Below are 16,734 nucleotides of genomic sequence, written 5' to 3' on the forward strand. Positions count from 1 at the left end.
TATGTTGTTTTTGTAAACCAGCATTTGCAGTTTCCTCCTGTCTCACTCCAGTTTTACTCTACCTGCAAGTGTTTGGGATGTGGAAGGAAATTGGTGCACCCGAAGGAATCCCACCTGGTCACAGGGAGAACATGCAAACTCTACACAGAAAGCACCCACTGTCAGATTGAACGCGGGTTGCTGGATGTGTAACCCAGCAGGTCTCCCAATCGCACCACAGCACTACCCAGGCCATTAGCAACATCAGCAAGCCGTGAATGAATGAAGAAAAGAAAACGCAGGCATTTCGCTGGTCGGTGAGGGTGAAGCTACCAAACCATAGCTGCTCAAACAGCAGTGAACACACTTGAGGGGGGGGGGGTTGGACCTAAGCTCCCAGGCAAAGCTTCTGCCTGGGAATACAAGGTCCACAAACCTACAGCGATACCTGGCTGGATCAGCAGTGGATTGCGGTGGGTATCGGATGACTGTAGACACAGAGCATCATCAGGTCTAAACTGTTGCCCTGCAGAAGGGGCGAATGATTTTAACGTGGTTTTGTGCCACCAGGGGGCGCTGCACGATGGCTGCCTTGCCTACAGTCTGTCTGTTCTCTTCAAAGTTTTTTGTTTTTTTGTTTTTGGTAAGTTTTAAGTGTCTGTGTTCATGTTCTCTGATTTGTTTTATGTGGGGGGTGGGGGAGGGGGTCAGGGGAAACATTTTTTCAATCTCTTACCTTGTCGGAGATGCGATTGTTTTGCGGATCGTATCTCCGGACTCTCTGCGGCCTAACATCGTGGAGCTGGAGGCCTTGCCTGGGACTGACTTTGAACCACCGCGAGGTCATGGACTTAACATCTGAGCGTACGATCCCTTGCCTGGGATCAATGTTCCAACCGCGACCTGCGGACTTAACATCGCGGGGCTCGCAGTCTCGGGTTGAGACCGTTCGGGAACTCCAAAAGCTGTACGCGGTTTGACCAGTCCCGACCCGGGGTAGATCGCCCGGTGCGGGTGAGCTGAGATTACCCCCCCCCCCCCGGTGCAGGAGCTTGATCACCCCATTGAGGAAGGCCCGCCACCGGATTCGGGGTCAAGATCGTTCCGTCAATGGAAGGTTAGAGGCCCCCGACCGCTGGAGAACAAAGAAGGGAGAGATTGAACTTTTTCTGCCTTCCATCACAGTGAGGAACGTGGAGGAGTCACTGTGGTGGATGTTCATGTTAAAATGTATTTTATGTGTCCTGTTGCTTTTTATTGTTATGACTGTATGGCAAATGAAGTTTCTCGTATGTTGCAAAACATACTTGGCTAATAAAGTATGATTGTGATATTTCAATTAAAAATTATAGAACAGTTAGTGTGAGTATGTGATGGGGAGTTGGGCTGGGGCACTGGCGGATGCAAATCAAATTGGGACTGGTGGGGGCCTGATGGGTGGCAGTCTGAAGAAAGGTCTAACCCAAAATATCATTTATTTCCCTCCACAGATGCTGCCTGACGCACAGGGTTCCTCCAGCACTTTTGCTCAGGGTTCCAGCTTCTGCAGTCTCTTGGTGGCATGATCTTGATGGATTGTCAAGTGTGTTTCCACAATGCATGGCACCATGTGGGTGTCAGGTGTTCAGCGCAGGTCAAATACCCGCAGGGTAAGTTTTCACAAGGTCTGAATCGTACCTAAGGCATGCTGACCTTGGCCAAGCAACCCAACACTGAGGTCTCTGACAACTACAGGCAGTTTACAAACCCATTCAAGAGTCAAGAGTGTTTTGTTGTCATATGTCTCAAAAGGGAACAGTGAAATTCTTACTTGGTGTCAGAGAAACACTGTGCTCAATAGATAATATAATAAACAAGAGCAACAAAAGTTCAATCAATAAATATACCAATAACATCTAAAAACAAAACAAAGCCCAAAGTCCCTGGAGGAACACAGGCGTTTTTTTTTAAATCAGAAAAAGCTGATGGGCAAACCCATGGAGAAGCAAGTATCTGAGCTTCACATGGAACGAGTCCATCCCGATCATTCAACATAGCGGTCGGGCGAGGTCAGGTAAAGGGAGCAGAGCTGTGTTGTGTCCGCCAACAACAATGTGGCACAGTTTTAAAAAGTGATGTTCAGTTGCCCTCTGCTGGCAATGCAAAATAATACAACTGATTCTGCCCTTGCAGCCCAATGATATGAACATCGACTTCTCCAATTTTAGATAGTTCCTCTGTCCCTCTCTTCCCCTCCTCCTTCCCAGATCTCCCTCTATCTTCCTGTCTCCACCTATATCCTTCCTTTGTCCCGCCCCCCTGACATCAGTCTGAAGAAGGGTCTCGACCCGAAACGTCACGTATTCCTTCTCTCCTGAGATGCTGCCGGACCTGCTGAGTTACTCCAGCATTTTGTGAATAAATACCTTCGATTTGTACCAGCATCTGCAGTTATTTTCTTATACTGCCCCAAACCTGTTTCTCAGAGAGCATTTTGGTCATCTTTGCCCTGTAAGGGGAGAGGTTCATATCCTCTTTCAACTGAATTCATTGTTCAACAGCAAAATTAAGACCATATATCTGGGAGGAATCCAACACCATTTGGAGCTTTCCAGAGTACCTCAGGACACGAGACAATAAACTAAATTAAACGAGAAGAGCATCGAGTTCATCCAGAAGTTTGAGCATAACACAAAGTGCTGGAATAACTCAGTCTGAAGGGTCCTGACCTAAAACATTGCTTATCAATTCCCGCTACAGATGTTGCCTGACTTGCTGAGGTCCTCGAGCACTTTGTGTTTTGCTCAAGATTCCATCATCTGCAGTTTGTTGTGTCCTCCAGCAGTTTGTTTTTTGACCTATTCATAGACTCAGAATTCAGGCATAGGTTTAAAAGTATGATCCTTGCCAATAATGCACTCAGATTATACACATTACAACAGCTACAGAAATACATGTCCAGACTGACAGCAGGTTCAAACAAAGCTAAATAAACACACTAAGAAGAGATATGGCAGATAAATACCATATACATCATGGCAGCACAGTGGTGCAGCTGAGAGGGCTGTTGCCTCACAACCCCAGAGACACAGGTCTCCTGACTTCCAGCTCTGCCTGTGCAATTTCCCTCATCATTTGCATGTTCTCTGTGCCAGGGTCTATCGATTCCTCCCAAGGACAGGCTGGTTAAATGTCCACTGTAAATCGCCCCGGGCACATGCTCAAGGTCAGAGAGTCAGGAGTGGGGAGGTGGGAACGTGGGAGAATGGACAGGATATTAGGGCATGCATGAGATAGATGCAGTGGCTCAAACAGTTGCCATAGATTTAATTGACCGAATAGCCTCCCCTCCCATGGCCTAAGAAAACACGAGCAACTTTGGAGAAGCTAAAGGGAAAAGAAACCCTGTTCAACTCTACTTCTACCTCATCAAGTGAGACGAGTTTAGAGCTTGACACTTTGAACAAGTGCTCAAAACATCAGCTGACCATGCTCCAGGAATATTGAAAGAGATTAATTCATCCTTCAATTGTTGCCAAACTGCAAGAAGTCAGGCCCACAATAGAGGTCCACCACCGATTTTCCAGCATCCTTGGTTCCAGAATCTTGCCATATTATCCATTTTGCCAGACCAATAGAGGTTACGGCCTCGTGGGGCTGAGATACCGGCCAGCAAAGTCGGCTGCGGGTACGGATCTGCCGGCTCCAGCCAGGCCAGAGTTCCAGAACCCCAGCCAAAGGAGACAAATTCAACCAGCCGATTGGTGTGGAAGCTACCTATGGGAATAAATCTGCCAGCTCCAGCCAGGCAAGAGTTCTTGAGCCCTGGTCGCAGACAGCAAATTCGACCCACCGATCGGCTGCTATAGTTCTGATGAAGTCGAGATCGGCCACTTCACCCGGCCTAGGCTCCACATTCTAGGGGAGAATTTGAAGTCCGCTCTTGTAATTTTGTCTGGATTAAAGGTGGTACCGGACCACCAGTTGCCGGAACAATGGTGGAGACCATATAGCCACAAGCATTACATTTGTTATGTTCAATGCTGCTCACCAGTACTCTGTATTCCATGTAGTCTCTCTCTTTGTCAAAGTCGATCGGGTAGCCATTTGTTGACCAGATGAAAGCGAGATCGAGAGTGGGATCGTACATCGCCTGGCACTCCATGGTGCCGTTCTCCCCCATGGTGATGTCGATGTTCGATGGTTCCAGGGTCATTTTAGTGGGCTCTGTAGAGAAAGAGAGAAATAAAACAGCGGGGTTTACATTTTGAATACAAAACCCATGGCCAAATGGGGCACTTTGGTGGTGCAGCAGTAAAGTTGTTGCTTTACAGCACCAGTGACCTGGGTTCGATCCCGACTACAGGTGCTGTCTGTATGTTTGTACGCTCTCCCCACGACCTGCTTGGGTTTTCTCTGGGAAGCTCCACTTTCCTCCCACACTTCAAAAGCATATAGGTTTGTAGGTTTATTGGCTTGGTATAAATGCAAATTGTCCCTCGTGTGTTTGGATAGTGTTAGTGTGCGGGGATTGCTGGTCGGTGCAGACTCGGTGTGCCAAAGAGCCTGTTTCCACGCTGTACCTCTAAATTAAACTAAACAAAAAAATTATTGAAAAATACGGCATTGGAACAGGCCCAAGACCAGGCCAAGACCATTGGTCACCCTTTCACACTAGTTCGATGTTATCTCACTTTCGCAACCGCTCCCTGCACTCAATTTACCGACACTAATTAACCTGGGAACCGACATGTCTTTAGGATGTGGGAGGAAACCAGAGCACCCGGAGTAATCCCATGCAGTCACAAGGAGAACAAGCAAACTCCACAGAGACAGCAACCGAGGTCAGAATCGAACCCGGGTCTGTGGCGCTGTTTCAGTTTGGAACAGCTCTGCCGGGAGAATAATTCAGTTCGGGATTACTGTGAGTAATAAATCATTTTTTAGTTTAGTTTTTTGCCATATGTAGCGAGGTTAGTGAAAAGCTTTTATTGCGCGCTAACCAGCCAGCGGAAAGACTATACATGATTACAACCGAGCCGTCCACAGTGTACAAATACATGATAAAGGGAATAACGTTTAGTGTAAGATAAAGTCCAGTAAAGTCCAAATAAATATATTCCACGGATCTCTAATGAGGTAGATAGTAGTTTAGGACCACTCTCTAGTTGTCCCGAGAATGGTTCAGCTGCCTGATAACAGCTGGAAGAAACTATCCCTCAATCTGGACAGCTATATATCTGCTTTGTATTCTTCCCCAAGGGAAAGGCATCAGAGGCTGCACTCACAACCTTACAGAGTTCTGCCATTAACCTCCTGGCTGCTTCAAGATATTTGTCTCTGCGACCATCTACAAAAAGAAAGTCTCCCATGGACACAATTCTCCAGTCGGCCCAAGTTCACCTAAGACCCCAAGGCACCCACCCACTTCCTCGCCCATTACTGCAGTATCCGTTCATTCAGGAGCAACACTCCCCTGAAGCCAGAAGAGCGTTATGTGGTTTGTTCATTTAAGAGCTGGCTGCATACATTGTACCTGCTCGACTGCATGTTGACAACTGCAAGAACTTACAGCACATCAACAGGGAAGATCAACAATGTCAGGCTCACTGTGGTGTAACAGGGGGAAACCTGCAGATGAAGTTCTCAGTCTGTGCAACTTTATTAGATCAAGGCAACCCACAATGATGCATTAAATACCAGAAAAAGGGGCAAGGAGAAACTTGAAGGCTATGGTTTTGCTTCCCCACCTTGGATTTGGAATGTCAATTGAAACACTCCTGCCTTAGTCTCTAGTTCATTGCAAACCCTTCACTCGAATGTTCTTTTAGAACCCAGATCCCCATCCGTTTCAAGATATTTGTCTTTCAGTTATATTCCGTGTTGGGAGCGACAGAGAGCAGCAGCTTGGCCCAATCTCTCATGAAGCAACCTTGATATAATCCTTCCCTGATTAGTTCCAGCAGACCTTGTCAACCGCGTTGTGCTATTTTGCAAATCATTACACATGGGAACAATGGATTTTCAGGCAAAGATTTTCAGCAAAAGTTTGCCATTTTAAAAAGAGTTCTGAAACATTGAGCAGAGAGTCTAAAGAGCCGTGCAGTAAATCAGTGGTCTCCTACCTGTGATTGAGAGAGTGCCCGTACTGTTGGCCTTTCCTCTGTTGTTCTCCACAAAGCAGGTATAGCTTCCCTCGTCGGCCCTGGACACGTCTTGAATCACCAGAGTACCATTGTGCCAAATGGATATCCTGTGGTAGGATAAAGAAAGTAAGGTAAAGGACAGAGAAGTCTTACATGAAGCAAACATTTGCAAAGCAGATCTTTTCATTTAATGTCAATCCTTTTAACAAACCCAGCACGGCATGAAGTTAGGCAGAGGCCTTGTTTTAGCAGAATCTTTCATTTTTGTACAGAAAGGAGGTGAATAATAAAGTTTCAAAGGGGAGGATGCCGTGGGTGAGTAAATAATGTGCACGTACTAAATGGGTAGCGAAAGCTATACATCTGCACAACTAAGTTGAAGCAGGAATATGAACCTGAAGAAGGGTCTCGACCCGAAACGTCACCTATTCCTTTTCTCCAGAGATGCTGTATGACCCGCTGAGTTACTCCAGCTTTTTGAGTCTATCTTTGCCTGAATATGAGGAGTGTGATTCCGAGCCATTTTGGAAGTCTTTGGAATAGACAATGATCACAACATCAATGCAGTTGCCGTGGTTCAGTGGTCAAATCGGTATGTCTGTTTTTGCAAAATATCATTAATGTGACCCTATACGACTTCTATTCTATAAAATAAACTTGTTTTCCAACCACAAGGATAAAACATGCATCATATCATGAGGGGGTAAGGTTGCTACACCAAAAGTATCCATTGTCATGAAGATGACTGGAGCATCACCCTAAGGCTTAGGCATTGTGTCCCAGTCAAAATCCCCATTCTCTGGATGTGGAGAAATAAAAGAATTTAATAGCAGCCAATTCTGCCCCCCAGGGGGCTCAGCACCCAGGAGAGCAAGCTGATTTCTCACTGAGTAACAGGAAGTTTATCCCTTCACCAGAGGTTTTCTTCACCCCTGCTGTAACTTAGTCAGATTATCAAAAGTTAACACAGGAGGTGGCCATTTTGTCTGCACCATTTGGTCTACACGATGGCGGCACAGTGGCACAGGGGTAGAGTTGCTGCCTTGCAGTGCCAGGGTCTGTTTTGATCCTGACTACGGATGCTGTCTGTATGTAGTTTGTATGTTCTCCCCGTGACCTGGGTAGGTTTTCTCCAAATTCTTCCCACACTCCAAAAACATATTTGTCGGTTAATTGGCTTGGTGTAATTGGAAATTATCCCTGGTATGCGTAGGATAGTGAGAGTGTGCAGGGATCATTGGTCAGAATAGTTTGGCACAGTTGACAGTATAATTAGTTTAGAGATACAGTACGGAAGCAGGCCCTTTGGCCCACTTGACCTCAAATGAACACGGAGACGGGTCCATTTTACTGACCTTGAGTTATTCCGGAGGAGCTCTGTGCCTTTGCTCCAAATGAATTTTGGTTTTGGTGCAGCCTTTGGTTTGCACTCAATGATCGCTTTGCCTCCTCTGGCTCCCAGGAGCTTTTTCTTCACTGGGTTCTGCCTGAAGTCGGGTGCCAAAGCTAAAGGAAAGCAAGGAATACGTTTCGAAACCAAAACCATTGCAAAGTCTCAAATCTCTTCCTCCAACTTTTCCCTCCCCCACACCCTCCCCACCATCCCCTACCCACATCCACAGACAATGAAGGAAAGGAAGACGAGCAGAAAAGTCAGAGTGGAACTGCGTTACTCGGAATTGAGCATCAGGAATAAGGAAAAGAACATCTAGCCCCTCAACCTCACTCATTCTATCACAGCATGGATGATCTGCATTCAATGGTACTTTATAATCACATGTACCCGAGTACAATTACATTTCTTTATTGCATACAGCTCAGTAAAAATCTTCTTATGCATGGCACGATCATAATTAAGTGCAACTATCTCCATTAACTCAATCACTTTAAGCAGAATCAAACTGCTGAGAGCCCATGTGGCCGTAACTCCTATAGGAGATCTTACAAAAATGCACCAACTACTCTCTCGCTCCTGCTCAGCCCCATGTGTTGGGAAACTATAGATGCACTATCCTCTGACATTTATTGCTGAATCTGCCTCCACTATACTTTCAGACAGTTCAAAGCTTGAGAACTTCTTACATTCTCCCTGGTTTTGTTGTGAATTATCTTAACTCGATGGCATTTGGTTAGCAACACTCTCCCCAGTGGCATAGCTTCACTTTATTCACTCTTTCAAAATCAATTGTTATTTAAACACACCCTCCTTAACTCCACATCCCTGGTACATTTCCCCAACAATCTTCTCAGCAATCTCTGCAAGGACCCAGAACTGGTCACGGTAGGTATTCCAGCTGAGACCTATGAAGTGATTTCAAAGGCTGAGCAGAACTTGGAAATAATGATTTCTACTAAACTTGGTGCTGCACTTTGTGCAGAATACCAACCCAAAACCTTGAGTTCAGCATTGGAATACAGGGATCCGTGCTTGTTCTCCACCACACACTGATACATTCCAGAGTCTTCCAGGGTCAGTCGGTTAATCCGTAGATCCCCTCTTGTTATTCGGTATCGGCCCTGGGCACAGATAAATGCAGGATTAATTAAGAGATATGTCTCAGCTCAAACACTCATTGCCAGCCTTTATATCCCGCTTTATCATCCTGTCATCATTCCACATCTTAACTTATCACGCTGGCTGTAGAAACAAAGGATTGTCAAAAATCGTTGTTTAGAATTTTTGCAGAACTTTACATAATTCACAGCAACACATGGAAGAAAGTCACCGTCACACCAAGGGCCTGGAGAAAGAAAGAGGCAAACATTTATATCTGCGTTAAAATAAACACAAAATTGTTAACCAAAGGCCTGGGATGCTCTTCAGACTAAACAATGTAGACAGAGAAGCATACATTAGCATACAGAAGCATACAGTAGACACAAAATATCCAAGGGATTCAAAGATACATGCATGTCTTTATGCTGTGTATGAGCGGGCATGTATTGGCAGCAAGTGAAGTCAAAACCGACAGTAGTGCAGGTCCCTACCCCAAAAATGACCTGTCCGTTTCGGAACCATCTGTAGGTGGGCTGGGGCTTTCCTCTGGCTTCACAGGGCCAGATCAGGGTACCCTCAACATCTTCGATGGTGTCATTGAGCGGATGGATCCAGTACGGATGGGCTGTAAAGAGAGAAAAACCTCAGGGTAAAATGATGGTCTAGTGACATTGATATTTTTATACAGTTTACAGTTTAGTTTATTGTCTTTTGTTGCGTCAACAGAAAGACAATACATGATTACAACCGAGCCATTTACAGTGTATAGATATATGGTAAGGGAATAACATTTAGTGCAAGGTAAAGCCTACAAAGTCCAATCAAGGATAGTCTGAGGGTCACCAATGAGGTAGATAGTAGTTCAAGACTGCTCTCTGGTTGTGGTAGGATGATTCAGTTATCCTCACACAACTACCTTCCAAAGGAGCCAATAAAAATTAAAGTTGGACAAGGCCATGTCATTATACATATTATCTGCTATTCCAAAGATAGACACAAAACGCTGGAGTAACTTCACGGGTCAGGCAGCATCTCAGGAGAAAAGGGACGAGAGACGTTTTGGGTCAGGACACTTCAAAGAATAACCAATAAGTCCCACTTCTTTGCACTTATCCGAAAGCTCTCCATATCCTCCCTGTTTTAAGTACATCTCCAAACAAATCTTTTTTTCTTAGTCAGTTGTTATAGTATCCGCATCCAGCAACTATTTGGGACTAGCCTGTTGCGTAAAAAGGTCATGCTCATCCTCATCCTTTTCTCAATAAAACTACATCTGTGTCCCCTATAAGTGTCCCAACTCGCCTACCAGTGGAAGAGATTGACACTTTATGCGAATCCTCAAACCCTGTTTAATCAAACCTCGATGAACTCCAGCTTCTCCGGGGTTGGAACCGTCTCTTCTCAGAGCTAATACTACAAATCTCATCCCGGAACTAATACCGCAAATCTGTTCCTTGAATTAATCACGCAGATCCCTTCTGCACCCTCTCTGAGGCCTGGCGTTCTGTCCATACAGTTGGCACTCAGTCTCCGTCTTGCTAAAGCTTGGCCAGTGATCTCGGGACTGGAGCAGAGCCGGCTGGGAAAGCAAACTCCCTGACTCAGAGGTGAAGGTTGGTGCATGAGTTCCCTTACCGTGCACGGTCAGCCAGCCTTCAACCTTGTCAGTTCCTTTGGAGTTCTTGGCTTCGCACTCGTAGGTCCCCTCGTCCTCGGGCTGAATGTTTGACAGCCTCAGGACCGAGTTGAAGTTGAACAGCTCGGCGCTGCTGGGCAGGCTGCCCCTCACCTTTCGCCACTCGATTTTAGGAATTGGGCTGAAGGAAGAGGGGGAGAGCAGCGAATAAATGGGGGGGGGGGGGGGGGGGGAGGGGGGGAGAGAATGAAGGGAGTGGGAAAGAAAGAATGAGGGAAAGAAAGAATGAATGAGACGACAAAGAGAGGAAGAGAGAGCAAGTGAGCGAAAGAGTGAGAATGAGACACGGGTAGAGGGAAAGAAAGAATAAGATAACAAAGAGAGAGGGAGGGGAAGGGGAGAGTGAAAGAGAGAGAGAGGGACAGAGGTAAAAAGAGTGAGACAACAGCGGGAGAGGGGAAAAAATGAATGAAACAAGAGGAAAGGAACAGAGAAAGAGAGGGAGAGAGAGGGGGGAAAGAGAGAGACAAGAGAAGAGGGAAAGAAAGATAACAAGTGGAGTGGAACGGAGGGAAAAAAAGAGAGGGGGACAGAGGGAAAGAGAGTGAGACAACAGCAGTAAAGGGAAAGGAATGAATGAGATAACAACGGAAAGGAAGAGAGGAAGGATAGGAGGGGGATAGGGTAAGGAAGAGAGAAAGGGAGAAAAAAGAGTGCGATAACAAGGGGAGACAAAGAGAAAGGAAAAAGAGAGGAGGGAACGAAGAGTGTGTACAGAGAGAAAGTTAGAGAAAGGGGGAGAAAAAATGAGACAACAAGGACAAGGGGGTCCGTAAAAAGAGGGAGAACAATACAGGTGAGAGGAGGTGATTCAAAAGAAATAAAGGGTTTTGAGGAAGAGATTACAGGGAGAGAGAGAGAGAACAAGAAGATGGGAAGGGAGAAGGGGAACAGGAAGGGCGAGAGAAAAAGAGAGGGGGAGTTACTGAAAGTCAATTCATGTAGATGCCTTGAAAACAATGTGTGGACAGAGGTACAAGTTAGGGATCTAGGTCAAAGAGAAAATAAATGAAATATTTCTCAGTTTACTGAGGTACACAAGGCCCAGAAGACCTACCAATTTAAAATCTTCTTCGTTGAGGTGAAAATATGAAAGCATTTGTGGTAAATGTGTTGACTGGGAAACTTCTGAGAAAACTGTTGCAAGATACACCGATGAGCCAAAACATTATGACCACTGACAGGTGAAGTGAATGACATTGATTATCTTGTTACAATGGCACTTGTCAAGGGGTGGGATATATTAGGCAGCAAGTGAACAGTCAGTTCTTGAAGTTGATGTGTTGGATGCAGGAAAAATGGGCAGGAGCAAAGACCTGAGCGACTTTAACAAGGGCCAAATTGTTATGGCCAGATGACTGGGTCAGAGCATCTCTGAAACAGCAAAGCTTGTGGGTGCTCCCGGAACGCTGTGGTGAGTACCTAATGACAGTGGTCCGAGGAGGGACAAACCACAAACAGGCAACAGGGTGTTCGCTCATCGATGCGTGAGGGCAACGAAGGCTATCCCGTCTGGTCCGAACCAACAGAAGGTCTGCTATGGCACGAGTCACAGAAAATTTTAAATGGTGGTCACACGAGGAATGTGTCACAATATGCAGTGCATCGTACCCAGCTGCGTATGGGGCTGCGTAGCCGCAGACCGGCCAGAGTGCCCATGATGACCCCTGACCACCGTCGAAAGCGCCTACATTGTATCCGTGTGCGCCGTTTATCTGGGGAAGTGATGGCACCAGGATGCACCTTGGGAAGACGACAAGCCGGTGGAGGTAGTGTGATGCTCTGGGCAATGTTCTGCTGGGAAACCCTGGGTCCGGCCATTCATGTGGACGTCAATTTGACACGTGTCACCTACCTAAACATCGTTGCAGACCAGGTACACCCCTTCATGGCAATGGTATTCCCTGATGGCAGTGGCCTCTTTCAGCAGGGTAATGCGCCCTGCCACACTGCACACATTGTTCGGGAATGGTTTGAGGAACATGATGAAGTATTCACGGTGTTGCCCTGGCCTCCAAGTTCTCCAGATCTCAATCCGATTGAGCATCTGTGGGATGTGCTGGATCGATATCCGATCTACGGCGGCTCCACCTCGCAACTTACAGGGCTTGAAGGATCTGCTGCTAATGTTTTGGTGCCAGATACCACAGGACACCTTCTGGGGTCTTGCAGAGTCCATGCCTCGGCGGATCGGCGCTGCTTTGGCGGCACACGGAGGACCACAGCATATTATGCAGATGGTCATAATGTTTTGGCTCATCAGTGTATTTACAGCATGGCTCTGACTGTCACCCAGAGGAATGACACTCTGCCCCTTTTCACAGGTTAATTGGCTTCTGTAAATTGTTCTGTGTGCAGGATAGAACTAGTATGCAGGTGATCGTCAGCTGATGTGGACTCGGTGGGCTGAAGGGCTTATTTCCACGCTGTATCTCTAAACTAAACTGAATTAGTCACGCATCACATTTTACATTGGCATAGTTTATCCTGGCATTGTGTGCCCAGGCACAGTTTACTTCAGCAGTTTCACCCCAATGTGATTCAACTCTGCAGCTTAATTTACACTTAGATGAGATAACATATGGTGGCCTACCCCAGTGTAATTTCTCCAGCATAGTTTACATTATATAGTTCACATCAGTAGAGACAGTGGGGCACAACACAGTCAAGCCTGGAGAGGTTTATCCAAGCATAGGTTGTCGCAGGATGGATTACTGCAGTGTGGTTTACCCTAATGTGGTTTACCCCAGCACAGTTTATCCCTTTGTGCTTTGCTCCAGTGCATTTTAACCCACAAGACTTCCCACAATATGGTATACCCTAATTGGCACAAAACGCTCCAGCAAGAAAAACAGGAACTGCTGGAAACACTCAGCAGGTCAGGCAGTATCCATGAGGAGAGGAAGAGAACTTATGTCTCAGGGCAAGAAGTCCTCATCAGAAATGGAATGGTTGGGCAGACTTTCCTCCTGTGAGAAATCTAAAACAAAAAGTGAAAATCTCATGATTCCAGCCTGGGATCTGACAAAATAAATCAGGAAGCACTTTCCCATAGAAAGTGAGTAATCCTAAATTCTCCTATCCAAAGACAAGAGACGGTCGGGTAAATTGATACACCAGGGCACTGACAAAACAAATCAGGAAGCACTTTCCTACAGAAAGTGCGAAATCTCAAATTTGTCCTTCCAAAGACAAGAGACTCGGGTAAATGGATATCAGACTGAGATCAGTGTCAACGCAAGAATGTCACAGGATATGGAACTAATGTGAGTAGATCAGGAATTAGCCAGGAGAGCAGGTCTGAGAGGCTAAATGGCCTTTGGATGCACTGTGTTTCATTAATATCTGCATGTAGGAAAAAGGAACATAACAAGAATGGACCCCCCCCCCCCCCCCCCCACCCCCACCCCCCACTGTTCACACTGTTCACCTTCATCTTCATACTTACTTGCCAAGTGCAAAGCATTCAAGAGTTAGGTTCTGGCCCATCAAGACTTGGGTGTCCGTGAACTTCACCCGAATGTCAGCAGGATATCTTTTTACCACGCCTGAAATTTAAACCACACAGGTTAGCACAAGAAATGTCTAGGAAGGAACTGCAGATGCTGGTTTAAACCGAAGATAGACACAAAAAGCTGGAGTAACTCAGTGGGTCAAGACCTTTCTTCAGGCAGGTCTGAAGAATGGTCTCGACTCAAAAAGTCACCCATTCCTTCTCTCCAGAGATGCTGCCTGTCCCGTTGAGTTACTCCAGCTTTTTGCGTCCATTTTCAGGTTAGCGCTTTTGTGCTATTTGTGCCATGTGAAAAGTGGGGCAAATGTGCATATGTGTGAAAAATTTTGGGCCCAGTTTAATAAACTTAATCGATCATTTAATAGCAATTCCAACAAAATAAAACGGATAGAGAACGGATAACTAAATGCATTCAGCCACGAAATGGCTGTTATATCTAAAGCAAAACTGCAACAGCCAGTAGGCAGACACCATCTGTGGAGAAATAACCTGTTCTGATGGTGGTCACAGAGAGATACAGCATGGAAGTGGATCCTTCAGCCCACCAACCCAAGCTAACCATCAATCTTACGTTCACACTATTTCAATACCAATTCTAAGTTTAATTCCTCCCTTATCATTTACATGGTAAATAATCACTGCCCAGATACAACATGGAAACAGGCCCTTCGGCCCACCGAGTCCATGCTGTCCATCGATCACCTGTTCACACTAATTCTATGTTAGTCCACTTTTGCATCCACTCCCTGCACACTTGGGGGCAATTTATAGAGGCCAATTTACCTGGAAACCCACACGTCTTTGGGATGCGGGAGGAAACCGGAGCACCCAGAGGAAACCCACATGGTCACAAGGATAACGTGCAAACTCCAAACAGCCAGAACCCGAGGTCAAGATCGAACTTGGATTTCTGCGGCTGTGGGGCAGCAGCTATACCAGCTGTGCCACTGTGCTCCATTCTATTAACCCCATTCTATTCTCCACAGATGCCGCCTGACACACTAGGCATTTTCCATCATTTTCTGTTCACTCTTCAAATGCTTTTGTTTCAGAGGCTCAAAATGAGGTTGCAGCGTCTATCCTGTCCTGTATTTGAACACTTTGACCTAACCACAGCAGAAGGTTTGTGCTGTTACATGAAATGCACACTGCGCTTGTGAATTCTTGAAATTTAAAATAAAATCTAAAGATCGTATCCTCTCGGCTCTGTGGTCATTTTCTGCATGCTGGCAAATTTTAGCCTAAAATTTCTGCTGCAAACAAATGTTGTCCTGTCCATTCTAAAAGATTTGGAGAAAAGTTGCAAAATACAATAATTAATCCTCACCGCCTCTTTGAGGGATGAGCGGGATGTACTTGCTGATAACACTCTTGGAGATGGAGGGGCTGCTGACCATGCAGGAGTAATTGGCCAGGTCGGTATCTTCCACATTCGCAATGTAGAGATTGCCGGTGTTCTGGGAAACGAAGTGCCGCCTGTCGGACCCGATGAACCTGGGGAATATGTTCAGCAGCCAGCGATACGTCAAGTCATCTGTGGGGAAACCAAACAAAGCCTGTGATCAACCCCGATCTTAGAGAAGATGCAATATGAAGCAAGGCACAATTAATGACAGATGCACACGAAAGCCTTGTTGGTAATTACCCCATTATGTGCTCTGGAAATGGCAGTGTATATCCTCTATCAGTCTAGTCTGGTGGCTGCTCTGCTTCAGGTGTGCTCAATTTGTATACTATCATCCTCCACTGCTTTGTTTAGTTTATTGTTTAGTTTAGTTGACTTGGATGAAGGGATTAAAAGTACCATTAGCAAATTTGCAGATGATACAAAGCTGGGTGGTAGTGTGAACTGTGAGGAAGATGCTATGAGGTTGCAAGGTGACTTGGGCAGGTTGTGTGAGTGGGCAGATGCATGGCAGATGCAGTTTAATGTGGATAAGTGTAAGGTTATCCACTTTGGTGGTAAGAATAGGAAGGCAGATTATTATCTGAATGGTGTCAAGTTAGGAAAAGGGGACGTACAACGAGATCTGGGTGTCTTAGTGCATCAGTCACTGAAAGGAAGCATGCAGGTACAGCAGGCAGTGACGAAAGCCAATGGAATGTTGGCCTTCATAACAAGAGGAGTTGAGTATAGGAGCAAAGAGGTCCTTCTGCAGTTGTACAGGGCCCTAGTGAGACTGCACCTGGAGTACTGTGTGCAGTTTTGGTCTCCAAATTTGAGGAAGGATATTCTTGCTATTGAGGGCGTGCAGCGTAGGTTTACTAAGTTAATTCCCGGAATGGCGGGACTGTCATATGTTGAAAGACTAGAGCGACTAGGCTTGTATACACTGGAATTTAGAAGGATGAAAAGGGATCTTATCGAAGCGTATAAGATTATTAAGGGGTTGGACACATTAGAGGCAGGAAACATGTTCCCAATGTTGAGGGAGTCCAGAACCAGGGGCCACAGTTTAAGAATAAGGGGTAGGCCATTTAGAACAGAGATGAGGAAAAACTTTTTCAGTCAGAGAGTTGTGAATCTGTGGAATTCTCTGCCTCAGAAGGCAGTGGAGGCCAATTCTCTGAATGCATTCAAGAGAGAGCTAGATAGAGCTCTTAAGGATAGCTGAATCAGGGGGTATGGGGAGAAGGCAGGAACGGGGTACTGATTGAGAATGATCAGCCATGATCACATTGAATGGTGGTGCTGGCTCGAAGGGCCGTATGGCCTACTCCTGCACCTATTGTCTATTGTCACATGTACCGAGGTACAGTGAAAGGTTTTTGTTGAATGCTAACCAGTCAGTGGAAAGACAATACCTGATTACAATCGAGCCATTCACAGTGCACAGATACGTGATACAGTTTCGTGCAAGATAAAATTAGTAAAGTCTGATGAAAGATTGTCCGAGAGTATCTGAGATGTGTTTAAGAAGAG

The 16,734-nt window shown here is 45.9% G+C and overlaps 1 protein-coding gene across 9 annotated transcripts in view; it reads right to left on the minus strand.

The window, feature by feature from the left end:
• LOC144603565 (contactin-1-like) overlaps positions 1-16,734 on the minus strand; it is a 421,240-nt gene that overhangs the window by 198,016 nt on the left and 206,490 nt on the right. For all 9 annotated transcript variants that reach the window (XM_078416950.1, XM_078416955.1, XM_078416958.1 and 6 more), the window contains 8 exons: positions 15,139-15,345; positions 13,746-13,845; positions 10,237-10,418; positions 9,093-9,226; positions 8,492-8,621; positions 7,460-7,610; positions 6,084-6,211; positions 4,010-4,185 (listed from right to left, as the gene is read on the minus strand). In XM_078416950.1, the coding sequence (XP_078273076.1) occupies positions 4,010-4,185; positions 6,084-6,211; positions 7,460-7,610; positions 8,492-8,621; positions 9,093-9,226; positions 10,237-10,418; positions 13,746-13,845; positions 15,139-15,345 (1,208 nt within the window). The remainder of the gene's footprint in view (positions 1-4,009; positions 4,186-6,083; positions 6,212-7,459; positions 7,611-8,491; positions 8,622-9,092; positions 9,227-10,236; positions 10,419-13,745; positions 13,846-15,138; positions 15,346-16,734) is intronic.

This window comes from Rhinoraja longicauda, chromosome 20 (assembly GCF_053455715.1).
Source record: "Rhinoraja longicauda isolate Sanriku21f chromosome 20, sRhiLon1.1, whole genome shotgun sequence".
Lineage (NCBI taxonomy): Eukaryota > Metazoa > Chordata > Chondrichthyes > Rajiformes > Arhynchobatidae > Rhinoraja > Rhinoraja longicauda.